This window comes from Leopardus geoffroyi, chromosome B1 (genome assembly GCF_018350155.1).
Source record: "Leopardus geoffroyi isolate Oge1 chromosome B1, O.geoffroyi_Oge1_pat1.0, whole genome shotgun sequence".
Taxonomy (NCBI): Eukaryota; Metazoa; Chordata; class Mammalia; order Carnivora; family Felidae; genus Leopardus; species Leopardus geoffroyi.
This window is the reverse complement of record NC_059327.1, coordinates 85,594,229-85,621,540: the sequence shown is the minus strand read 5'-3', so window position 1 is coordinate 85,621,540 and position 27,312 is coordinate 85,594,229. Positions and strand designations below refer to the sequence as shown.

The 27,312-nt window shown below is 35.4% G+C and overlaps 1 protein-coding gene across 9 annotated transcripts in view; it reads right to left on the bottom strand.

Moving 5' to 3' along the window:
* MGAT4D (MGAT4 family member D) overlaps nt 1-27,312 on the bottom strand; it is a 72,762-nt gene that overhangs the window by 7,755 nt on the left and 37,695 nt on the right. For 3 of the 9 annotated variants that reach the window (XM_045467006.1, XM_045467048.1, XM_045467057.1), the window contains 8 exons: nt 24,132-24,265; nt 20,752-20,798; nt 14,549-14,662; nt 12,369-12,444; nt 10,725-10,839; nt 7,627-7,757; nt 3,394-3,501; nt 458-1,254 (listed from right to left, as the gene is read on the bottom strand). In XM_045467006.1, coding sequence (XP_045322962.1) covers nt 1,222-1,254; nt 3,394-3,501; nt 7,627-7,757; nt 10,725-10,839; nt 12,369-12,444; nt 14,549-14,662; nt 20,752-20,798; nt 24,132-24,265 — 758 coding nt within the window. In that variant the 3' untranslated portion in view covers nt 458-1,221. Of the gene's footprint in view, nt 1-457; nt 1,255-1,894; nt 2,061-3,393; nt 3,502-7,626; nt 7,758-10,724; nt 10,840-12,368; nt 12,445-14,548; nt 14,663-20,751; nt 20,799-24,131; nt 24,266-27,312 lie in introns of those variants that run through there. The other 6 variants (XR_006709584.1, XR_006709587.1, XR_006709585.1 and 3 more) reach the window with 5 other exon arrangements.

The following is a 27,312-nucleotide window of genomic DNA, read 5'->3' as shown; positions in this document are numbered from 1 at the left end:
GAAGCTTAAAAAAATATTTTAAAAATATTAAAATCCTCAGAGGGTTAAGTAGAAGTATTTCAATCATAAAATAAGAACCAAGGGTTATAAAAGAGGACAATGACATTAGGAGAACAAAAGGAGTTCTTCAGACATTAAAGCTACAATAGCAAAAACAAACAAACAACCAAACCAACCAATCAATGAAAACTGCCCTCCTTCCCAAAAAACAAAACAAAAAAAAAAGCACTCCTAAAAAGGATATAAGGCAAAATTCAGAAAAACTTTCAGAGAGTGAAGCAAATAGAAAGAAAATAAGAAGGAGAAAGTAAGAGACAGAGAGAACATCAATCTAAGGAATCTTACATTTGAAATAGGGTTCCTTAAAAAGAGCATAGAAAACAGAGGGAGAAATTTATCAACAAAATAATTTCTGAATATTTTCCAGAATCAAAACACGAGTTTTCATATTAAAAAGCCCTACCAAATATTAAGCACAATAGATAAAAATAGACCTATCCTATCATCATGAAATTGTAGAATCTCAAATAGAAGAAAAGTTTTAAAGGTCTACAGATGGGAAGATTGGTCTGATACCAAGAAACAGGAATTTGAATGGCTTTAACTACTTTTCATCAGTTACAGTCTTGAATACCTTAAAAAATCGGAATTCAGAATCCTTTGCCTACCCAACCTAACAATTAAGTTTGATAGACTGCAGCCATTTTAAGATGTTTTAGTTTTCCAAGAATTTACCTCCTACACAATCTTTCTCAAGAAATTACCAGGAAGAGGGGAGTGTGCTTTACTAAAACAAATGAGTTGACCAAGAATGATACAGATTTGAGATATAGAAAACAGGCAAATCAACTGCCTGGTTCCTAAGATATATGCTAGAACTGGTCAGAGGCTGCAGGAGAGAGATTTTTCAAGGTTAGGAAGTGGTAGAAATGCAGAAAAGCATTCAACAATATTCAACATTCAGCCATGATTTTTAAAATGTTTCAATACATCAGGAACAGATTTAGATAATATGCAGGGAATCTGAGGATGAATTAATGATAAGTACATTGAAATAAAGCAAATTTAAAACAAAAGCTGCATAATAAAGGAAAAATAGAGCATACCATGCAGTTTAAGTGTAAACAGGTTTTATATTCTCGTTATGAAATCATTGAATACTGAACTAAGCAATGACATAACTATATGGACAGAGTGGAGGTTTGGGTGGAGTGACCTGTATCAAGGTGAAAGTCTTTCATTCATTGAAAGGAACTGTTAAGAAAATGAAAGAGTAAGTCATAAGCAGAGACCATGTATGTACAAACAAAAGTAAACAGGTGAACAACCCACTTTTTTAAATGGGCAAATACTCAGACATTTCAAAAACTATATACTACATTTCATTAAAATCCATATTTGGTAAAAATCTATATTTCATTATACACACACACACACACACACATATACACACACACATACATATATACATACATACAGCTAGTACATGAAAAGATGCTCAACATCATTTGCCATCAAAGAAATGCAAATTAAAATCATAATAAGATGTCAGGATCTGCCTTTTCTAGAATTCCACATTGAATCATAGAGTATACAGTCTTTTGCATCTGGCTTTTTTCATTTAGCACAGTGTTTTAGAGATTCATCCATAGTGTTGCATCTATTGATAAGAATGAGGCTTCAAACTGAGATCTATTGTCTCCAAATTCATTGTATGTGTACAGTGTATGATAAAAAGGAAAAGAAAATACTCCTTATTCTCAAACAAAATATTAGAGAGTATATCAGAAAGTTATATGTATAAAGTTTTAAAAATACACAAAATATGACTATAAAATAAGGCTAATAAATATCTGATAATTTTCTATATATTTATATCAATTTTTATACTTACCACTATATTATCAAAGGCTTAATTTTTTATATGAGATAGTCTCTTAGCCACTATGAAGAAAGTTGAGAACTAAGACTAATCCTCATTATGTCATTTTTTCCAAAGAATGATGCTGATCATTTTTAAAGAAGGTAGTCAAATTATGAAACTCCTAATAATAAATATCCTGTTAGAAAATTTTAAAATAATATGATTAAATAATTATAATAAATAAAGTAATATATATTTAAAAAATATACAATCCACATTGGACATGTCACTAAATTGTTATTTATTTCTATTTTACATGGTGTGAGGTATAAAAAGGTAAAAAGCTAGGTTATAACATTAAAATATGAGTGATTAGATAAATATTCTACTTAATCGGTTGTAAATTTACAAAGGTAAGGTTAAAACAGCTCATCAAGCAAAAAAATACAATGGAAGAAAAGAGTTCCATTATAACAGCACTAACAAATAGAATGGTATAGACCAATTTCTTTCTGCATCACCTGCAGCTATGTTTTATGTATTTTTATGGTGTTATTTTTTGCATGCAGATTCATAAATTTTCAATATACCAGACACTTGTCTGTTTTGCTTAATGAATACTTTCAATCTAGAATTTCACCTTGCATAATAGCTAATAGCTAACATCTACTAAATTCACACTATGTTTCAGGCAGTGTTCCAAAGAACTCAGTACAATAAATATATAGAGATAAGGAGTAGAAAAGGTGGAAGGAGGGCTGATCATAAATAATGAATGAAATGATGAGAGTATGTGCACGTGCATTTCTCTCATTTCAACTGCCAAAGATTAAAGCAATCATTTGCTTTGTTGTGTGAAGAAATGAAGGGAGAGATGTCAATAGTATTTCAAAGGTGGAAAACATCTTAAGGATCATCTAATTTAAACTTCTCCCTCTTACAGACTGAAGAGAGCACTGAGGACATAGGTCACCGTAACTAAAAACTAGGTGTTTTGACTCCGAAGTCTTTGCTTCTTCTACCCTACCAAGATGCTAATTCAATTATAAATAACATTGTTTCCAAAAATGATGGAAATTTTAAGAATGATAAAAACCAAACAATACCAAAAAATCAAATTTTTGTTGGTACAATAAATAGTGATCTGAAATAAGAATGTTGATACATCTAAATTAAATAATAGGGACATTTTATTTGGAAATATTCTTGTCTAATTTTAAATATTAGACTAAAATAGTGAGTGTATTATGATTTTTAAAACATGTTTTTAGTCATTACTTGAATTGCACAGCTGTTACATAATAGTAAGGCAAAGAAGTTAACATAGGCTAGATTTTTCTAACCATGACAGATAACTGGGTCTTGAAAAGATGATTGCTCTTCACAACATATAGCTATTGTAAGATGAACTATGTTTAAACAACCATATTTCACAGTCTCTCTCATGTTTACATCTCTCCTTTCCTAAACAATATTTTATAAGTTCACAAGACATTATATATTACTCAAGTAACATTTCAAAATCTTACTTTGGAATATTGTTCTCTTCCAGAGAATGATGACTGTATACCCACATGCTGGAAAAGAGAAGGTTTATATCGAATACGAATTTGCTTATTTCGTTCTGCACATTTTTCCTGGGGAAAAAGAGAAACAATAATCTTCTGTAACAACCCAAATACTCCTTTTTATTGCTTTTATGGATGGAAGAATTCTGTATTATATTAGTTTTTGCCAGAGTTCTATTTTAATACTTAAACATTAAATAAAACTTTATTACTTAGATTTTTCTTCATAAGAATAATAAAAGTTGAGGTACAAAAAGGTGTTAGTTAAAGCATGTATTTTCTTGAACTCTGTCATAGAAAATCAGGCTACTGCTGTACCAACTATAATTTTCCACTCCCTTCTTGTTAGTCAACAACATAAATGAAATTTTTTGTATTTTTCTACCCATTCTCTCAGACTATATTATTATTTGTCTTTTCATATTAATTAATTCCTACACTGTTACACCCCCCTCAATGTATTAAGTAGAAAAAAAAACATGATTAAAACAACCAATATTATGCTTTATAGAAAAAAGATTTGGTTAATCTCATTAAAAATAAAAATAAAAGGGGCGCCTGGGTGGCGCAGTTGGTTGAGCGTCCGACTTCAGCCAGGTCACGATCTCGCGGTTCCAGCCCCGCGTCGGGCTCTGGGCTAATGGCTCAGAGCCTGGAGCCTGTTTCCGATTCTGTGTCTCCCTCTCTCTCTGCCCCTCCCCCGTTCATGCTCTGTCTCTCTCTGTCCCAAAAAAAATAAATAAACGTTGAAAAAAAAATTAAAAAAAAATAAAAATAAAAATAAAAATAAGCAAGATGACCTGTGAAACCACCCCTTAATATTACAAGCAAACATTTGAAATTATTATGATCACTGAGAATTACTTTACATATTGTATACTTAAAAATTCATAAAAATACATCTCAAATTTATATACTCAATATATTCAAGTATAATTAACATAGTGTTGCATCAATTTCAGGTACACGATATAATGATTCAACAATTCTATATATTTCTTAGTGCTCATCAAGATAACTGTTCTCTTAATCCCCTTCACCTATTTCTCCTATCTCCCCACCCACCTCCCGCTGCTGGCAACCACCAGTTTGTTCTCTATATTTAAGGTTCTGTTTGTCAATCTCTTCGTTTGTTTGGTTTCTGAAATTCCCCATGAGTAAAATATTATGGTATTTGTATTTCTCTGATTTATTTTACTTAGTATTCTACCCTCTAGGTCCACCCATGTTGTTGCAAATGGCAAGATTTCATTCTTTTTTATGGCTGAGTAATTTTCCATTGTATATATACCACACCTTTATCCACTCCTCTATTGATGGATACTTGGGTTGCTTCCATATCTTGACTATTGTAAATAATGCTGCAATAAACACAGGGGTGCATATATCTTTTCCAATTAGTATTTTGTTTTCTCTGGGTAGATATCCAATATTGGAATTACTAAGTCATATGGTAATTCTATTTTTAATTTTTTGAGGAGACTCCATACTGTTTTCCACAGTGGCTTCACCAATTTGCATTCCCACCAACAGTGCACAAATGTTCCTTTTTCTCCACATCCTTGTCAACACATGTTATTTCTTGTGTTTTCTATTTTAGCCATTCGAACAGGTGTGAGGTGCTATTTCATTGTGGTTCTGATTTGCATTTCCCTAATAATGAGTGATGTTGAGCATCTTTTCATGTGTCTGTTGGTCATCTGTATGGCTTCTTTGGAAAGTATTCAGGTTATCTGCCCATTCTTTAATCGGATTAGTTGGGAGTTTTTTGGTGCTGAGTTGTATAAGTTATTTATATATTTTGGATATTAACCCTTTATCTGATATATTATTTGCAAATATCTTCTCCCACTTGGTAGATTGCATTTTTGCAATCTTTAAACAGCAGGCTTACTTAAATGTATTTCTACTCAGTACAAACATGTAGGAAAGTATTATATTAAAGGATTGTTTTTATAACTGTAAAGTATTTAAATAATCTAGAGTTAATTTAATTTGAAACTAAGGTCAGATAAAATTAGTTGAGTTAAAAACCAGCAAATATGATAATATTTGCTAAGCCATTAATAGAAGTTCCAATGAGATGGCATTATCAAATGTTGGCTTTCCACAAAATGCCCCTTTAGCTCTGCTAAAGGAAAGATGAGTTAATTGCTTATTGCAGTAAGGGAGAAACTACCTTAGCAGTGTCTACTCAAGTGTTGTGCTTATTTTTTAATTGGGGTATTTTCCTGTTATTGAGTTTTGGGAATTTTATATATATTGTGAATACAAGTCCTTGTTGTATATGGAATTTACAAATATTTCTTCATAGTCTGTGATATGTTATCCTCTAACAGTAAAATTTACAGTACAAAAGATTTGAATTTGATGAAATCTAATTTAGTAATTTAAAAAAATGGATCATAGTTTTAGTATCATGTCTAAGAACTCTTCTCCTGGATCCTGAAGATATTTTTTTACACTTCTAAAGGGTTTAAAGTTTGTTTTATATTTAGATAGGTGATCTACTTTGAAATGTTTTTATCAAGCAAGATGTTTAGGTTGATATGTAGATAGGTACGTATATACATACCAACATCTACATATCAACCTAAACATCTTGCTTACATACATACCTATCTGCATATCACATTTACACACATCCGATCCATGATCATGGTATGTCTATTTCTTTCATCAGCATTTTTAGGTTTTCAGCATATAATCTACATATCTTGTTAGTACACACACACACTCATACATATGCATCATGATAGTCTCTATTATTGATCATTTGTTTTTGAGTCTTCTTTGTCAATCTTCTTATCAGTTTTCTTGCTCTTTTCAAAGAACTACTTTTATGTTTTCAATTTTGTTGCTTTCTGACTTCATAGCTAATATTTTCTTACTTCTGCTTGATTTGGGTTGATTTTGCTCTCTATTTCTAGTTTCTTAAAGTGGAAGCTGACATTATTAATGCAAAATCTTTCTTCTCTTCTAAGATAAAGATTTCTTCTAGGATAAATTTCTCCTTAAGCAGTGCTTTAGCTGAATCCCACAAATTTTGATAGGTTGTATTTTCATTTCATCCTATTCAAAGTATTTTCTAATTTCCTTTGAGACTTCCTCTTTCATTCATGGTTTATTCAGGAGTGTATTGTTTAAATTCCAAGTGCTCGCAGATTTTCAGTTATCTTTCGGTTATTAATTTCTTCTTTTTAAATGTTTATTTATTTTGAGAGAGCGAGCGAGCAGAGGAGGGGCAGAGAGAAAGGGAGACAGAGAATCCCAAGTAGGCTCTGCACTTCAGCACAGAGCCTGATGCAGGGCTCGAACTCACGAATCACAAGATCATGACCTGAGCTGAGGTCAGATGCTTAACCGATTGAGCCACCCAGGAGTCCCCATGTGTATTTTAAAATAATGTGTTTTGTATTGCTGTTGGACGTAGTGCTTTTTAAATATCAATTAAATCCAGATGGTAGATGGTGTTGTTCAATTCTTTTATCTCACTGCTGATTTTCTACGCACCAGTTCTGTTCTTGAGAGGGGAGTGTTGAAGTCTCCAACTATAATTGTAGACTAATCTATTTCTCTCTTTAATTCTGTCATCTTCCAATGCATGTATTTGAGTCTCTCTTATTAGATGCATACACTTTTAGGATTGTTGTATCTTTTTGGTGATTTGACTCTTTTACCAGTATATAGTATCCTTCTTGATCCCTGGTCAAATTTTTTGGGTTTTGGCACCAAAGTCTACTTTGATATTAATATAGCTAGTACAGATTTCTTTTTGTTATTGTCTGCGTGGTATTTATTTTTCCATCTTTTACTTTTAACCTATGTATTTCATTATATTTTAGCTGAGTACAGACAGCAATAATTGCATTGTGTTTTTTAATCCATTCTGATGAACCATCTCTTAGCTGGCATATTTTGACCATTTATATGTGATGCAAATATTGACATATTTGATTTGCATCTATCATTTTATTATTGTTTGTTTGTCACTTTTCTTCCACTTTTCACTAAATTTGTGGCCTCTCATTACTTCATGTAGTAGGTATAAGTGTCAGTAAAAATTCTGGATACCAGACTTAAAAACTAGTGCACTCATCAGGTTTAGTTCTGTAAACAAATTTCAGGGAATTACATTAGACAGGTAGTATTTTCCTAAAATAGTTTGTATTTACAAAGTAAAGAAATACTCACAGGAGTCTCTCCTGGGTTACACATCTTTACCTGAAAAATGTCCCCCAAAAGCAAATCTATGGGTTTATCTTTGTAGAACATTAAAAAAAAACGCACCAAGTCAGTTAAGTCCTCAGATTTAAATAGCTTTCCTATGAAGAAAAAGTAAACAAATCCAAATAACTCTCGAGTGTTTATACCATATATTATAAAATAACCCTTATATATAGTTGTTCATTCTATTAACAAGAGAAAGGACCAAAAAATCATTAAAAATTAAATATATCCTTATATAAGTATATCCTTAAAGCATTCATGAAGTTGAAGGATAATAAAATAATATATCTGCTTAAGTATTACAGATTACCACTTCTGGGAGAGAGAAGTGTGAAGCAGGTTTAGAATAGTGAATACCCTCAGGAAACCAATTTTGATAACCAATGAGGATCAATTTCTAAGTCTTGTGAAAGATACATACATAAAATGAAATGTACAGAAGCTATAATTTTTACTTCATTTTGTAGAAGCGGATCTATAACCTGACTTTTGTAGAACTTTATCAATCTACCACATTTTTTTATGTTTAGTATTTAATTTTGATTAAAATATAGCATTATTTCAATATTTGAGCATCATTTTATAAGAATTAAAAAAAATTTTTTTTAACATTCATTCACTTTTGAAAGGCAGAGAGAGACAGAGCGTGAATGAGGGAGGGGCAGGAGAGAGGGAGACACAGAAACAGAAGCAGGCTCCAGGTTCTGAGCTGTCAGCACAGAGCCCAACGCGGGCTTGAACTCACGGACCGTGAGATCATGACCTGAGACAAAGTCGGCTGCTTAACCGACTGAGCCACCCACGCACCCCTCATTTTATAAGAATTTTATTTCTAATTTATATTTGTGATACTTAAAGATTTGCTATACTTTAAAGTAGGATATTTCCTTAGGTCCAATTGCTTTCTTCTAATATACTGCATCTTTGATTTTAAAATGAAGTTGAAGGTATAAGATTCAGGTAAATGTTAAAGTAAATAGTGTAAAATACCCCTATTTAATAAATATGATAGTAGGAAGTAATCATGCTTCCTTTTCTTTACTAGGAGTTGAATCTGTATGAGTTATTTAATCAAATGTATAGTTATATTTTAATTTTTTGGTTTTTATATAGTAACCAAAGTAAGTGATTTAATGATGGAAATAGTTGAATCAATAATTGTCTCTTCCTTACCTGCTGTCAGCATGCTGTAAAATTCTATTTAGCAAACTCATGTTTTTGGTAATATTGAGTAAGAAAATTGTTAGTTTTATAACAACACTAACAACAAAAAACAAAGCTGTTGTAAACTTAAGCTTAAATAAGACTTCAGCATTACATATACAATGCTCCTTGTTCAGTGTGCTCTTGGTCAGAATGTGAATATTCTCCAGCCTTCTCACACCGGGCTTTGGTGAGAAAGATACAAAAAATTTTTAATTTTCACAGTAATGTATCAACAAAATTACTTCCTCTTCAAGCTTATTAGGTATTGCTGTTACCTATAATTTTTCCTCGTATTTAAATCAAAGCTGAGCATAAACCTTTGGGGTTTCAAAATTGGATTCTGCAATACTTGAAAGTATGGAAAAGAAAGTTATCAAGTAAGTATATGAATAACAGATTTCACTAGCAATCAGAGAAATTCTTAACACTCCTCCCAATGGCAAAAATAAATAAGTAAAAAATGATGTAATAGAATCACATGTTGTCAAGCATATGGGGAGGTGGGAACTCATACGCACTGCTTAGGGGACTATAAACTGTACAGCCAATCTGCAAAGTAATCTGGCATGACTTAGAGACACAGTCATATTCACCCTCAGTGGTCCTGATCCAGGGGACAAAATATGTCACTTCATTTCTTTGTGGCAGCAGAGAGTTGGGAGCAAAGTTGACTGCTTTGAGGACGGAGAAGTCAAATGGATTATTATGTGGGGCGTATGCAACAGCAGTAAGAAACAATAAACTAAATTGACACAAATCAACATGTTGACAATTTCAAAATCTAGTTTTGAGGACAAAAATGTTAAGGGGCATGTAAGGTTATCACATCACCATTTATGTAAATTTTAAACATATAAAAACATGATAAACACCAATATAAGCATATTTATATGTATACTTTGTTTTAAACATTTTAAAATGTCTATTATTTATTTTTGAGAGCGAGAGACAGACAAAGCACAAGCAGGGGAGGGGAAAAGAGAGGGGAGTCACAGAATCTGAAGCAGGTTCCAGGCTCTGAGCTGTCAGCATAGAGCCTGATGCAGGGCTTGAACTCACAAACTGTGAGATCGTGACCTGAGCAGAGGTCTGACGGTTAACCGACTGAGCCACCTAGGTGCCCCTATATGTACACTTTGAACATATTAGAATGGAAGCCTATTGGGGGGTGGGAGGAAGTGGGAGTAGGGACTGGGCATAAAATGAAAGAACAAAGTAAAAGAGGGCTCCTGTATGAAAGCAAGGATGATATGCACCATGAAATGAATGTGGTAATTCAACTTGCCACCTCAAGGTTCAAACAAAAGAAAAAGTATAGGAGGGAGGGTAGAAAGAATGGAAGGAAGAAGAAAGAAAGTCTATAAAAGAATTTTTTTTTTTAATCCCACAATTGGCCCAATTTTAGGCATTCTTCCATGGTGGGTATGATTCACATATTTTTATTCTTTTCTAAGTATGTCACATTTGGCATAGTGGAAATTACCAGGAATTTAGAGTACGGTAGTCCTAAATCAGAATTCCTTTCTTACAACTTTAATTCTTTGAGTTTTCATGTAAAACAGAGCAGTACCCCTTAGTCACTGAGTTAACATGTGGGCCAGACTTGCAGCAAGCATTTAGCAAGTAGTAGCTTTCTTACATTTTCATCACATGTATAGGCTGCTTATTTATATTGTCTATCTCGGAAAGATTGGTTTAAAAATACATTTACTGAAACTCAAGATACTTGAATTTGATCTTACTGTTAAATTAACAGTATATTTACAGAAATCATGCCATTCCTTTCCATTAAGTAACAAACTAGTAAGTTTTAAGAAATTTTAGGATTATTGTGTGCTAGAAAATACAAGGCTTACCTATGAATCCAAGAATTGAAAACTCAATATAAAACCAATTATTTGAAGTGATATTATGCACAAAATCTGTGATTTTTGTAAAGTACCTCTTTTTAGCTATGATATCATCTTCTAGCTGGAAAAAAAACAAAAGTCATTAGTTCCTTTGATGCTTCCATTGAATAAATTGCATTTGCTTGAGAACTGAAAATACTTTCTCAATAGAATACACTGAAAAACCAGTTTTTATGAGGTTATTTTATTTTTAGTTCAATTCACTGAGGGTATTTACTGTTAGTTAATTTTCACTTTGAGATTCTGAGACCAGAGATGAGGTTTCTTTCCTAAGTAGTAATATGCAACACTCAATCTAAATCCTCATTGAAAAAAATCTATTTATCCGAATCTATTTACATCCTTACAAATACTTCCGTTCCCAGTTTAAGCCTAACTAGCTTTATGTTTGAGATGATAGGCGCCAGGTCCTGTCACCAGAGAACCAGGGACCGTGCTTGGCAATGAGAGGATGAAAGGGAACTGGCACTCTCATCCACAACTAGCTGGGTAGACGAATGTTGGTACACATAAGCCTAAGAATAGCTCTCCATAAGAGAGGGGGAAAGAGAAACTAGAATTTTCTCCTAAAAAAATATTTATTTATTTATTTTGAGAGAGAGAGAGAGAGAGAGGGAGAGGAAGAGCACGAGCGGGGGAGGGGGGGGGCGCGAAAGAGAGAGGAAGACAAGACAATCCCAGGCAGGTTCTGTGCTGGCAGCACGGAGACCAACTCGAAACTCCATCTCATGAACTGTGACATCATGACCTAAGCCGAAATCAAGAGTCAGACACTTAACATACTGAGGCACCGAGGCTCCCCTAGAATTTTCTTTTTTTAATTTCATATATATTATGGGTAATCTATACAATAAGAGGGCCTCCTAAATGATTCAGAAAAATGTGGAAATCCACAAGCGAGTTACCAGAGCACAAACTAGAATCACATTGTTTCAAATTGGGAAGAATACATTGGGTGGATCTCATGTTTCTGTTAACCAGAAATCAAAAGGCTCTTTTTTTTTTTCTTCCAGTAAAAGAGAAACACCTTGCTTCAGGCTTTTTTCTAACGTTTCTCTCATCTCCAGTGGTATCTTACAAACTCTTCTTACAACTGCACATTGTCACATATAGTGAAGTATATACTCACGGCTGAAACATAAAACTCTTTATTTAACAATATGCCAGAATTCAGGGGATCCAAACTATATACAGTTTATTTATTAAGAAATACAGTAAGGCACTATAGAAGTGGGTAGAACATAAAATACAAGAGGAGACAATGTAGGGTACCAATGGCGTATATTAAGTGTTCAAAATGTTTGTTTAATGTAATAAATTTGCGGCGAGAGAAATGTAGGGAGCATAATTTCTATTTTTTTCAAATTTGAGAAGTTCTTTTCAGTTTGCTTCAGATAACTATGATTTCCTCTGTTAATAGTAAACCCCACTAGAAGACTTAGTTCAAATCACCTTTCAACTTCCTTTTGGCATTTTCTTTGGCATTTTCTTATTTTCTGAATACAAAGTAAGGTGGAGGAATACAAGCAGGAAGGAAGGAGAACATAATACTTCCACTTTAAATTATACATATATACACCAAGGTCTTACCTGTAAATAATACATGGCCTTTGGTTGGGCATAAAGCATCAAAAAACAAAAATCCAGTACTTGTTTGATGCGCCAACTAAAGATAAATAATAAAATCTGTTAATATTTGTCATTATTACATAATTATTTATAAGCACGCCAGTAATTAAACACAAACTTTGTTTAGCCCTTTGCTAACATGGAGTACTGTCTACAGTAAGTGAAATTGAGTGTTACACTGAAAAGTTACATCAAAAAGGTTCCCATCTTCATTTAGTGGCCGATACCTGCCATTGCTAAACTAGAATAAGCATAATCTATTAATTTTACGTTTTGGTCAGTTAATTTTTGATCTGTACAAGAAAGTTAATATCCTTTCTCATCTTAGGTCTCGTTCAAATAAAAGTAAGAAGAAACTTGATTCTAATTTAACACTAAGCTAGATGCAAGGCCAGTTCCTTGAGATACAAAGAACAATACACAATGCACCTCTCGCCCTTCTGGGTTTCATAATCTTCTATGAAAATATGGAAAAATCATAAGATCAGAATGATTAGATAAGTGATATACAAAGACGTTGGCAATGATGATGTAACATAAGACAGGGCGGGTGGAGCAGGGAGCAGGGCATTCAGTGAGAGGACCAGTATCGCAAAGACATGAAGCATGTGAGAGAGCCTGCCACCTTAGATCTACAGCACTAAGAATGGATGGAAAAGAAGCTGACGATGGTAAGGTGGGAAGAGACCAGATCATGAAGGAAACTGTGCACCTGATCTCCTATGATTCTTCTGTCTACACTATGGAGAATAAATTGGAAGACAGGCTAGGTGAGGCTTAGGGAAAGCAAATAGATCATTAATCGCCTGAAGCAGAGGAATGGTCCAGAGCAGAGGAATGGGAAGGAGAGGGATGATGCAGAGAAAGATTTTTTTTTTAAATAAATGTTTATTCATTTTTGAAAGACAGAGTGTGAGCAGGAGAGGGGCAGAGAGAGAGGGAAACAGAATATCTAAAGCAGGCTCCACGCTGACAACAGCGAGACAGATGCAGGGCTCGAACTCACCAACTGTGAGATCATGACCTTAGCTGAAGTCAGGACACTCAACTGACTGAGCCACCCAGGCACTCCAAGAGAGATTTTTTTTTTAAAGAAGAAATGATAGAGACATAAAGGGCAGAAGGAAAAACAGGATCTAGAATGCCTCCCAGCTTTATGACTCTAAAAACTGACTACTTAATTAAAACAAAATCCTTAAGAGATTTCCAGATTCTGACATACCATTTATTATTGTAAAACAAAACAGAGCTAAATGAGTTTCCTGGGATAAGATGTTTTTTCTGAATTCTGGCATTTCTTTTACTCTATTAAGTTTTGAGGAACCGAATTACTACATTTCTTATAATACTTTCCACATTTATAATCAAACAGTAGTGTTCCTTTGTACACATACAAACCTTTTAATTGTTCAAAATTCTTTCATAAATACTATCATATTTTATTCTCACCATGATTTTTCCAAATATACAACGTAGATTTTATTATACACACCAGAAAGTGGAAGCAGCTAAGAAAACAAAGGCTAAATTGCCAGGATGACCAACAAACAGAAAAGCTGGAATTAGAAGGCACGTGTAATAATTTATAACCCCAGGCTTTTTCCCCCTATCATTATGCCCTTGCTAATTATCAGCTGAACATGTGAACACTGATAATCCAGTGCTGGTGGTAAATGTTTTCTGGGGAGTGGGGTGGGGATGAACCACGATTTGTAGCTTCTGCCCATTTCCATAGTGTAGTTGCTCCTACCATCGCTGATTTCATGCTACCAACCTGACGTCGCTGGACGCAGACTGGGAAGGCACACACATAGTCATTCTTGCAAGAACTGACTGTGAAATGGGATCTATTAGATGCTGGTTCCAACAGTACACCTGATGAAGTTTGTTATTTGAGAATACTGTCTTCTAATACATCATACCTAATATTTTTTAATGTTTATCTATTTTTGAGAGAAAGACCGAGTGCGAATGGAGGAGGGACAGAGAGAGAGAGGGAGACACAGAATCTGAAGCAGGCTCCAGGCTCTGAGCTGTCAGCACAGAGACCAGCGCGGGGCTTGATCTCACAGACTGTTAGATCATGACCTGAGCTGAAGTCAGACACTTAACCGACTGAGCCACCCGGGTGCCCTTGATACCTCTCTAATTTTCCTGAGTCCTCAGTTGACTGCTTGATGTGTAACATGTTTGGATAAAAAAAGGCAGGTATTGAAATGACTTCCAAGGATCCAGACTTCAGCTGCCTTTTGAATCTGTAAACAGAAGTGGAAGTTTGTAATTGAATATTTGATTTACCAAATGAACAAATACTTAAAAAGAATGTCTTCATGCACGTCCATGTAATATTTTTATTCAAATTATTTCACAGGTTGATACATGATATCCACATTATGAAACTAATACTTTTTAGCTAAAGTATTTCTTTTATAAATTAGTGCACAATATAACAAAAAGTTAAAATATACAATATAAAATTAATTTATTTTCATAAAAATTATAGGCACTTTAAATTTTTGCAAGTTCACAACCACATATATACACTAAAAGATTCAAAATAATGAAACTAGTGAGTTAGCCTAGAACATTAGGTGATTTTTAAAAATGCATAGTTTTGGGGCACCTGGGTGGCTCATTCAGTAAAGCGTTTGACTCTTAGTTTGGGCTCAGGTCACCATCTCACAGTTTGTGAGTTTGAGCCCTGCGTCAGGTTCTGCGCTGACAGCACACGGCCTGCTTAGGATTCTCTCTCTCCATCTTTCTCTGTCCCTTCCCCCATCTCTTCTCTCTCTCTCTTTCAGTAAATAAATAAACTTAAAAAATAAAAAAATGCATACTTTTGAGTTTAATAAGATTCCTACTGGATAACAGCACTGTGGCTCCTGAAACTATAGACTCATCACAGCAAGCAAAGATTAAGGGTGACTCTTGTCCACATTCATTGGATGACTATGTATGCTTTTTATAATCTTTATTTTGTTGAGTGGAGGGATGGGATAAATGGATGATGGGTTTTGGGGAAGGCCCTTGTTGGGATGAGCACTGAGTGTTAAAAGTTAAGCGCCGAATCATTAAATTCTACTCCTGAAACCATCATCACACCATATGTTAACTAACATACAATGTATGTTGGATTTAAATAAAATAAAAATATATATTAAAATTGAAGAAAATTGAAAATTAAAAAAAATTCTAAGTTAATATTTATAGACCATCATTAAAATGCACAACACACGGCTCACAAAAGCTGTTATACAAATCTTCCGCCATCAGGGTAAAGGGTGGGACACCAGGTAGAGCATTTTGAATGATTTTCCTTTAGAGAGAATACGACTTTAAGTGGGATTTATGTTTAGGCATTACATTATTTATTAAAATGTTAAAGTCTCAAGAAAATGTTTGTTTTTCACTAATAGGTGAAAAAGCAGGGCAGAGTTTTACATGCACAATCTCAATTATGTGCAAAATAGGCAGTTCTCACTTTGCACAATTCCAATACGAATGAATCTCAGTTACCATGTATCAGATAACACGTCTCCCTCAACAACACTGTTGGAATTTGAGTCATCATGCTATATTCACCGCGAATAATTCCATAAAGTACAAACTTGCTTCGGGCTCTCCAGCCCACATGTCGTTACACAAATAACAAATGCACATCATCATCTCACCCCTTCTTCCAAAGTCTGTTGGCGCCTGATCACAGTGCTTGTGTCGCCTTCTTGTGACATTAGAATGCAGACAATTTTATTCCTTTTGTTTGCTTTTAAAATGGTTTCCAAATTTTTGAAATTGGTGTGTATCATGAGCATGGGGTGGCAGCATGTGCTACCGAGAATGTGGGGTTTGAACCCAGAAAAGGGTCTCTGCTAATTTTGCTTCCATCACTTACAAACTTTAACCAGCCATTTACTTGCTCTAACCTTCAGTTTCCTCATCTGTAAACCTAGCATAGCGATACACTCCCTTCCAGGGAAAGAACTGTTCTACAGGTAACTCGATTCTAACGAGGTTCTATGCATCAGTGGAAGAGTTTCTGGTTATTTGTTTGTTTGTTGACTTATTATTTATTTAGGTGGGAGTGTAAATGGGGAAGTGCAGGAGATGAAAGTCTTCCTGAATCCTCTGATTTTATGGTGTATCAACTGGAAAGATTTTTAAACACTAATTTTAGTATGTTCCTTGGAGAGTAGAAAATGCTGGATCAAAGAAAAGAATGAGGAATTCTGCTTGCTTTGGGGTAAAAATTAGTAACACAATACCTACATTTTAAAAAAGTAAAATTGCGTAACTTTGTACAGCAATTTAGAATAGCAGAGGTACGTGAAAATAACATTAAGTTGCAGCATATACAATCATCAAAAAATAGGATTGCAGCTTATAAATTTTGTCCTCTAGAAAATTTCACGCAAAGTCTCAAAACAACAAAGGCCCAGTTACAAATAATTTCTATCTTGACGGTATAATTTCCCATTACTGATAAAGAGAAAGATTCCAGGCTCATTTTTTTTTTTCCAGTCTGTCTTAAGCAAGACCCTTGAATCTTGTGTGGTGACATCTTTCTAAGATTCTTTAAACCTTTTCTAGCTTATGAGGTTATGGATAGCATCAAAAGTCCTGGAGATAATGATACCAGAATTGCAAATTGCCAATGACTAGAGAAAATAATATAATTGTATGTTGTTGCCATTATAAATGAATAATTTTACCTTACAGTCATAAAAGTATGGAAACCATACAGCTTTACATTTTTATATAAAGCACATAGCTACATACAGTTTCATATAAAGTTATATATAACCTTAGTTGGGTCCTTTAACAATTACTATATAGTCTCAAATTTAGGGTCAATAACATATAGAGCAATCTCTCATTAACCCCAATGAGAAGACCTAGAAAAAGGGTTTTGAGCTAAATTAAATACAGAAAAATGTAGGCATATAAATGAAAAGTTATGAGTCTACATTAAAATTTTAAATTATAGTTTTATTCTAGTCTCACAAAAAATAAAATTGTATTCCAACCCTTTATGCTGTATTGTTAACATTAATATCCTTATCATCATGCGAATCTTTTTGAATCATCTAATACAGTTCTCTGACACACATTATCTTCAAGCCTAGCTAAAATACTAGTGACATTGTCTTTGTACATTTTATAGCAAAACGTAAGTATCCCTATACATCAAGTAATATTTTTGTGATCTCCACAAGTAACCATATACTAGAATTCTTTTTTAAAGTCATCTTCAAAAGTTTTGCAATTATGCAAAGACATCCCCAGGAATTGTTTATAAACCTCTACCTTCTTTGTAACGGATCCTATTAAGACTCCCTTATAAGGACACCAACCTAGTATAGACTGAAGTCATTTCAGGCTAATGTGTATTCTCCAAATAGTGGATTATTATGCAGAGTAAAGCAACCAAGAGAGCATATCCTGGATTAGGAGAACATTTCAAGTATGAGGCAACTTTTCTCCTGGGCAATCTTTTTTGGGAAAAAACAGACATATATGGGTGTTTTCATTAATCCTGCCCAGCTCTATCTCCCTCCACACACAACATCTACTTCGAGGCTTCACTACCATTCTCCAGTTCAAGCTCACTGCCAATAAATCCCTCATTCTCAACATACTATTTTTCTTTCACAGGGAACAGCCTTTAAGGATGGAATTCTTTAGTTTCACCCTCCTTTCTCAAACTAATTATTTTTTTCTGCTCCTTCACCTATTCTTATTGTTTTCCCCCTTATCGTAGCTTAGTCCTGCCTAAAACTCCTTCCACACGTGCCTGGTATCCACTGCCCCTAGACCTTGTCCATCAGCTTCCTCCCATGGATGAGATCACATATAAAACCACTCCCGGAGCCCCCATCTCCAGACCTCCCCTAACACAAGTTTTCCCTCAGGCTGCTGTGTTTAACTTTACTCCCCATCCACTGAGCTTGTTGAAAATAGTCTAATTCAATTCTTTAAACTTTTATTATGAAAATTACCACACACACACAGAAGTGGGAATACAACGAATCCCAAATCATCTGATTTCACAACCATTTTTTTTTTTTTACCACACTTGTTTCATCTATACAGCCCACTTTTTGTTGTTGAAGTTTTTTAAAACAAATCCTGGATATCATTTCTTACCCTTAAATTCTTCAGTGTCAAAATCAAAAAAGGGCATTTATTCACATAACTGCATGCCATTATCACACCTTACAAGACTAAGAATAGTTATGTAATATCACATAATATTCAGCTGATAACTCACATGTCCCCAGGAGCCTGACAAATATTCAGTGGGGGATGTGGAGTGTTCAAATAAGCATCCACATAAGATCCCCTCGTTGTAATCTGTTACCTCTTACTTCTTTTCTAAATTTACTACCCAGACCGATCATTTCAGTTTCTCTTTTCTTCTTGTTCTCAAACAAGTCTTGTTGAAAGAACGGGGTCACCTGTCTTACAGAATGTCCTCCGTCCTCATTCTGGTGGCTACTCCAGACTGCTTCCTCTGTTCACTGTGTAGACGCCAAACTTGGATTTAAAGTAGATGTTGTCTTTTGTGTTTGTGTTGTGTTATACTTTGGAGAGTGGTGGGCAATAATTCCCTAGAGTTGTTTCATGGTGTATTTCATTTACATCACAACAGAAGGCACAAACTGTCTCGCTGTCTCACTTCCAGGGGTGCTGTGACTGATCACAGGTTCAGGTGGGGGCACTTGACCCCCTCCTGCGGATTGCCCATGTGCCCTCAGCCCCATTCTCACACTTCTGTTCTCCCAGATATTATAGGGGGAGGGTTCCTGCACGCCACAATCCCAGGCCCCCTTGCTAGACACCTTCCACATAGGTTCTGCCCGTGGGAGGCAGTATCAAGAGACTGGAAGGCAGTCAACAAGGAGGATATTCTTCCTACTTTCAGGTTCTGGTGAAGGCCACAGCAGCAGCAGGATAGAGTAGCAGGAAGCAACGGAGAACCGGAGATCCCAGCTGAGCAAGGCGGCACAGCTCAAACCTGCGATCATGGCTCTTTCAACAGCACAGCAGCAGATGCAGCCCAACATCAGATCCTGCGGTATATATACTCCTGTCTCCCTTCATGCTTCTCCCATTTCCTTTCTTCTCTCTTTGGTTCTCTCAGCCCCTGTAAGCACTTTTTGACCAATTCTTTGTATCAAATTCTATCTGAATTACCAAAGGTTTTCCTGTTTGGATGCTGGCTAGTACACCTTCCTTGTAAAGCTCCCCATCACTTAATCACATGCCTGACTCCGTTGTTTTCAAGATGGTGATTTTCTAATTCTATTCATTCTACACTTATTAGCTGGAATTCTTTTGACTAAAATAACTTTGCCTCATCCCCTTGAGCTATTTGGTGAGGAAACAAACAAACAAAAAAACACAGAACACTTTGCTGTCTAAGCCAAACGCGTCTAGTAGCCAGATTCAGCTGGAAGGCATTGTTTTGCAACTCTGGGCTGTGGAATCAAGTGCATATTCCTTAGCATGGTATCCAAGACTCCTCATGATCTTATTACAGCCAGCTTTAACTCCCACTGATACTTCTTCCTCAAGCCCAAATATCCACACCTCAGGATATACTTATATTTCCAAAACTCTAGCATACTCCTGTTTGGCCTTGCTGCCTTCTCAAGCAATTCTCTTTGCCAGGCATTCCCTTTCTCTTTGGATCTACCTGAAGAAGATCTGCTCACACCTTTAGACTCAGCCCGTTACTTACTTCTCAGGAAGGACCTTCTTGATATCTTGCAGGCAGAATAAAGTACTTCCTCCTCTACATGTTCTCATTATTGCCCTCCCCATGCCAATGCGAAACACCAGCTTCCTTGTTGTGATTTGCTTTTTACCAGTTGTATCACCCACGTGAACATAAACATCTAACAGGCTGGGACCAATTCCATAGGGTCTTGCTGGATGAATCACCTCATGTACATTCGTCAGCATGTGCTGGCTTCTCCTGGGCTGCGTCCAGTAGGAGATCATAAGCAGAGGCGGAGAGTGTAACTTCATACGGTAAGGAACACAAGATCACTTAAAAAATAATCTAGTAGGCTTCTCTCAGAAGAAGTGGATTTCAGGGAGAATAGATATAACAATCATAACATGAAAAAGATGGATTTGATGAGGCAGATAACCTACAAAATTGGGGAAAGTTGTAAGCTATACTTCATCACAGCTTAGAACTACCCTTAGTTCTAAGTAGTTCCATCTACACAGCTACACTCATCAAGAAGAATATGATCACTAATAAAATAATTGGGCAGAAAAAATAAAAGAAAAAATGAAAGAACAGCTATTTTTAAGCTTATCAGACGGTACTCACCTTTTTGTAATCATGTCAACAACAGATTTTAAATAATCTTCATTTCTCTAAAAATGATAAAAACATTTTACTGAAATTAAGCATGCCTCATAGTTTTACTGATACGTTTGCTACATGTAAATCTAGTTTATGTGTGGAATGTCATCGTGTCCTAAGAATTTTTTTATTTTTTCACTTTGTATAAAAGAATTTAAAATATCCTTGTGTCTAAAAGACCTGACTGGAATACTTAAAATATTTCATTCTTCCTTTGCCACAATACAAAATATCACTATACATTATTTGCACTTAAAAATTAGTATGCAAAAACCTATGTATCTATAAGAGTTTTGTCCTAAAAATGGGATGGCTTATTTCTAAGAACAGCTCTTTTTAAAAAAATGTTTTTAGAGGCACATCGGGTGGCTCAGTTGGTTAAGCATCCAACTTCAGTTCAGGTTGGATCTTGTGGTTCGTGAGTTTGAGCCCCATGTCGGGTTCTGTGCTGACAGCTCAGAGCCTGGAGCCTGCTTCACATTCTGTGTCTCCTTCTCTCTCTGGGTCTCCCCCCAACCTGAAATTTAAACATTAAAAAGAAGTTTAAAAAAAAATTTAAGTTTATTTATTTTGAGAGAGAGAGAGAGAACACACACGCATGTGTGAGCAACGGCAGAGAAAGAAGGAGAGAGAGAGAGATTCCCAAGCAAACTCTGTGCTGTCAGAGCCCGATGTGGGGCTCATTCTAAAGAACCCATGAGATCATGACCTGAGCTGAGATCAAGAATTGGATGCTTAACCAAGTGAGCCACCCAGGTGCCCCTAAGAACTGCTCTTTTTGAAGATGTCTTCATTTTGTGAGTATTATATGGTACTAAATGTACCTCAATATTATACCACAGTTTTCCAGACAGTATTACTCAGCCTAATTCCCAAATTTTTGCCCATTAACAAACCTTATTTGCCTACTCTTCATCAAATGCTGCGCTAGATTAGATGGCAGACTCATTTGTAAATATCTTTCGGTAGTTTATTCTCAGATGGCATTTTTTTTTTTTTTTTTTTTTACAAAAGTGATGGCATTTAAATGATATTGCTTCAGGACCACAAGCACTCTCAAAACAAAATTCTGAAAAATGTCTGAATGATGACAACTGTATTGTCAAATCTGAGTACCCTGAAATGTATATAGTCAGATTGTTTACTTAAAAATATCTGTAATAAGGAACACCTGGGTGGCTCAGTCAGTTGAGCATGACTCTTAATTTCCATCCAGGTCATGAACTCGGGATGCCTGAGATCAAGCCCTGCTGGGCATGACACCTGCTTCGGATTCTCTTTCTCCCTCTCTTTCTGCCCTTCCCAGCGCGCACTCTTCCTCTCCCTCTCTCAAAATACATAAACATTAAAAAATATATATCTGTCATGGGACAGATAACTCTATGACAGTACTTAAGGTTCTTAAGATAACCATACACTGAATCACCAGCTATTTGTTACATACTGAAACATATTACTTATTTTTTTTAAGTAGCCTCCATGCCCAGCGTGGAGCCCAACAAGGGGCTTGAACCCATGACCCCGAGATCAAGACCTGAACTGAGATCAAAAGTTAGATGCTAAACTGACTGAGCCACCCAGGTTCCCTGAAACATATTACATTTTAAACATAGTACTAAAGTTACACTTCTTAAGCATTCTACATTCCATTTTAAAATCTGTCCCTAATATTTTATCATTGGTCTAAACATTTTAGGCATATGTGCATGTGTCAGCAGCAAAGAAATGAAGATTGTAATATGTAATATACAGAAATGTGGCAAAACATTTTGGAGATTATGTATATTCTTCCAATATTAAGAAACTAAACTTGGACAGAATGACTATTTAATCTTTTACTTATATTTTCCTATTAGTTCTTCTATTGCTTATTTTGAGTTTTTTCTGCAAAGACATATTTATTATAGAAAATTCAAAAGAAAGAACAAAAGATCCCTACATCTCCTACTATCCAGAGATAACCATTATTTATATTTTGGAGACCATTATTCCAAGGTTTGCTCATTTTTTTTCTTTATACATTTCATCTATCTGTATATCTTTTTTTTACTTCTTTCCTTCCTTCTATCGCATTTTACATAGATAACATTATGTTAAATGAGATGCTTAACAACTTTTTTCCCACTCAACAGTATGATAGGGACATAATTTCATGTCAGCGAATATAGATATTCATTCTCTTTTCAATGGTTACAATTGCACTGCAGATTATCACAATGTAGACAAGTATTTAGCCAGCCTCTTATTGATAGACATTTTTGGTGTTTCCAATATTATGCTTTTAAAAAGCAATTGTGCACGGAAAATCCTTGAAACAATTACTTATTGATGTGCCATGCATCATTCCAAATACTTTAAATACAGTAGCTAATTTAATTGACAAAACAACACTATGACATAGGTAATATTATGACGCCTGTTTTCAGAGAAAGAAAGTGAAGCATAGAGAAGTGAAGGAACTTGTTCAAGTTCACAAGCCAGGAAGCAGAGAAATCTAGATCCAGAGTCTGTGTTCTCAACGACTATAGATACTGTCACATACTGTCATATTTTTATTATTTTGGAATTCTTGCCTGATTATCTCCTTAGGATAACTTCCCAGAATTGAGATTTCTGAGACAAAGGATATAGACATCTTAAATCTAACACAAACTCCCAAATTCCCCTCCAAAAGGTTTTATGGTATTAATATTTACACAGTGCTTTATAGTTTTACATGGCATTAGAGGCAAGATAGAGAATCTATTAGACATAGACTTGAATCTGCTGTATTAATTACTGGGCAAGTTACTTACTTTCTATAAAGCTCCGGATTTTTCACCTGTAAAATCAGGAGAGCTATACCTATTTTACAAGGATGTAATGCAGGCTACAAATAAGGTATATAAAAATGGTCCACAATCCTTGAGATACAGAAAGGAGTGCTTCAATATTCATGGTAGTTATTGTTACTTAATTTAACAGAAATTACCTCTTGATTCATATGCCAACCTTTTATTGGGCTGGGCAGGGTTTTTGTTTTTGTTTTTGTTTTTTTTTACTGTAGCTTCAATTTTGATGTTCTGTTTATAAATATAATTTCTGTACCATATAGTACACAGGGCTCCCAGTAACATATTTAACAATGCAATCTTATTTCTCTGCATGTAACCATTATCTTTTCTTTTTAGGTTGACATATTTAATTCTTTCTCAGTGGTGTCAAACAAGTTTCAAATACATTGTCTGCTATCCAAAACTGGCATCTATGAATTGCTTTTTTAAATTTGAGAAAAACATCTGAAACGATACAGTGATTACTGTGGAGGAAGGGTATTTGGAGAGCTACTTATTTTTCATACGTACATCTGCCACCGAGACAATCACCACAGAGTCCTTCTCTTCTGAGAGAGTCATCCTGGAGACAACAGAATTCAGGGTTTGCTTCAGGTAACTTTGATTTCCTCTGCTAACAGTGGAAATACCCAGCGCAAAAGAGACTGCAGACATAGGTGCATGGAATCATCATTTTGAACCACAGAGAAAAACATAATTTATCATTAATATCTATGCTTATCACTATGCTTGGGTTAGTTGTATGGTCAAAAAAGAGTGTCTGAAACTGTATTACAGAAATAATCCAAACTACTATTAATTTTTATTACAAAGTTCATTTTGTGCTTAAGCAAAGTCCAATTTGCAATGGATTCTTAGTAAATGCATTAAGTAGTCTCCAAGATTTTCTCATGTTGGAGGGTTTCAGTGTAGTGAAAAATAAAAGTAACCACTCTCTGTTTATTATAGCTTTTACCTAACTGGATACAAAATGTGACACACTGGCCGATTGTCTACTCTTCCTAAGAACACACTGGAACCCAAAACAGGAAAAATACTATGAAATATTTTCATCTGTGGAAAAAAAAATGTACGAAGTAATTTCCAAGTGACTTGATGGAATGAATCCATGCCCCTGAGTTACTTTTATTGCCCAATATTGACTGGAACACTGGTGGAACAGACCTCATGCCATCCTAAATAGCTACCAAGGTTGTTATCACTGAAGTCTGCACAAACTCAACACCAGTGCCTGGCTGTATGAACTTGGGCAAGATACACAGCCTCTCCAGCCTCAGTTTCCCCTCCATTAAGACAGGGATAAGGACTTCTAGAATGGCTAAGTGAGGAACTTAGCAATAATAGAACTTGGCAATAATAGAACCAGGGGGAAAACATGTTGAAACAATCAGGGCTCTGGTATACAACAAACTGAGAAGCATTTATGTAACAAAAAATTATTGAACTTTGGTGAGAACAGTAAGAATCAGTATTTCCCTGACTACTATTGAGTTGAACATATTTTCATATGATTATAGGTCTTTGGATATTCTTTTGTAAAATCTCTGTTTAAGCTCTTACCTGTTTCCCTATTAGAGTTGTCTGGATTTCTCTTATCTATTGATGCACTTTATAGATTCTGAATATAAATGCTCTGTCAGTTATGCATATTACAAATATCAATTCCTATTCTGGGTTCCCTTTTCAACTTTTTACCTCTTGATGAACAGAAATTTTTAATTTTAATATAGTATAATTTATCCGCCTATTATTTTATAGTTAGTGTTTTGATTCCTGTTGAGAAATCTTCATTTATCTTCAAGTCATAACAGATATTCTCCTAAATAACTGTTTGCCTTTTATATATAGGCTTACAGCACATCTGGAATTGATTTTTATGGGTGGTGTGAGGCAGGAATCAAGTTTCAAATTTGGGATCCACTCTAAAATGCAATTGCTGAAAGGGTGTCTGGGTGGCTCAGTCCGCTGGGCATCCGACTTTGTTTGGCTCAGGTCATGATGTTGTGGTTCGTGAGTCTGAGCCCCACATCGGGCTCTGTGCTGACAGCTCAGAGCCTGGAGCCTGCTTCGGATTCTGTGTCTCCCTCTCTCTCTGCCCCTTGCCCATCTTTCTCTTGCTGTCTCTCTCTCTCAAAAATAAATAAACATAACAAAAAAATTAAAAAATAAAATGCAATTGCTGGAATGACTTCCAGTGCCTTAGGATAAGGAATACACTTACAAACATTTCCAAGGCCTTTAGTGACCTGGTCCCAACCTACGTCTTCTATTTCAACTGTCTACAAATCATCTTTCAGCTTCATAAACTAACCAAACAGGACTCTCTCACCTCCAAATCGTTGCACATACACCATTCCTTCTCTGCCTAGACCATTCTTCTTCAGGCTCCTTGTGCCAATTCTACTCATTCTTTCTAAATGAGGCTGAGTGTACCAGCTATATATTTGTCTTACATAGTACATATCATCCTTTTTGTTATTAGAATACATCATAACAGCAATATATTTGGAGTGAATAAGTGAATGGCCAAGCCCCTTTATTATTTGGCCTCTGCTTCATGTCTCACTGCCCCAAACTTCCAGCTCCAATTGGGCACATATGCCACACTTTTTCTCTAGGCCCTCTTGCTGTTCCTGTTAGACCTCTCCTTTCCTTTTCTTCTACCTGGATGAACATCCTCTACTTTTCCACTGTCCATCACGTGCTTTTTCCCCATTCAGCCTATTCCAATTCTTTCTACCCTTCATGTCTCAGTTTAGATGCCACTTCGTCCAGAAAGTCTGTCCTAATTCCCCAAGTATGGCTTACCTGCCCCACCTTGTATTTCCCTTGTCATAGCACTGGTCACTTTATACTGTAATTGTTTTCTCACACGTCTCTAGGAGGATGAGGGTCACGCCTTGCCCACCTCTATTTCCCAGGGCTTAGTAGAGACCTGGTAGAGGCTGGTCCCTTGAGGACGTGGAGGACTGCACAAAGAAGTTGTTAGCTAAGCTGAAAAGTCATATTGGATAAAGACTTCCATGACAAATGAGTTGTGGTTGACAGGAGGTGGTATGTTCATTACAGGCAGTGATTAGCATGTGCTAATCACTTGGCCTATCTGTGGGGACTGTAAGTGGTTTGGGGTTGCTGGAAAGGAAGGGAAGTGGCAAAATTTGAGATTTGAAAGATATGGTCTATTGTGCATATACCGTGTCAAGGAGCTAACATCCTAAATATACTGACGATCTAGCAAGGACTTAGCATGATATACATTTTAGTACATAGCTCTGAGGAGGATATGAAGAATGGATTGACTTTAGTAACACTAAAACCATGAGAAAAATTACAAGTCTATTACACTGGGCAAGAAATGAAAGCTCAAGGAGAATACTTATAGAGGGTAGAGAGCAGAAATTATTTGAGATATACTCAGAATACAGAATAAATAAGCCTAATGACAGATTCCCCAGTAGACCTGGCTATAGTCTTCAGTGCTTTTACAAATGTCTTATGTGTTAAGATCTATTAGTTACTGGGCTTCTGCTTATCTTTGCTGATGTTTATTCAAGGGTGTGCTTATTCTTGGTATCCAATATTTTATATGTAATGGGTTTCTATGTAATGGATTTTTGTTCTACGACTTTCACCTCACCCTCCTGTTACCTACAGCTTTTGTGTAGCATACACTTTCTCATATGTACACACA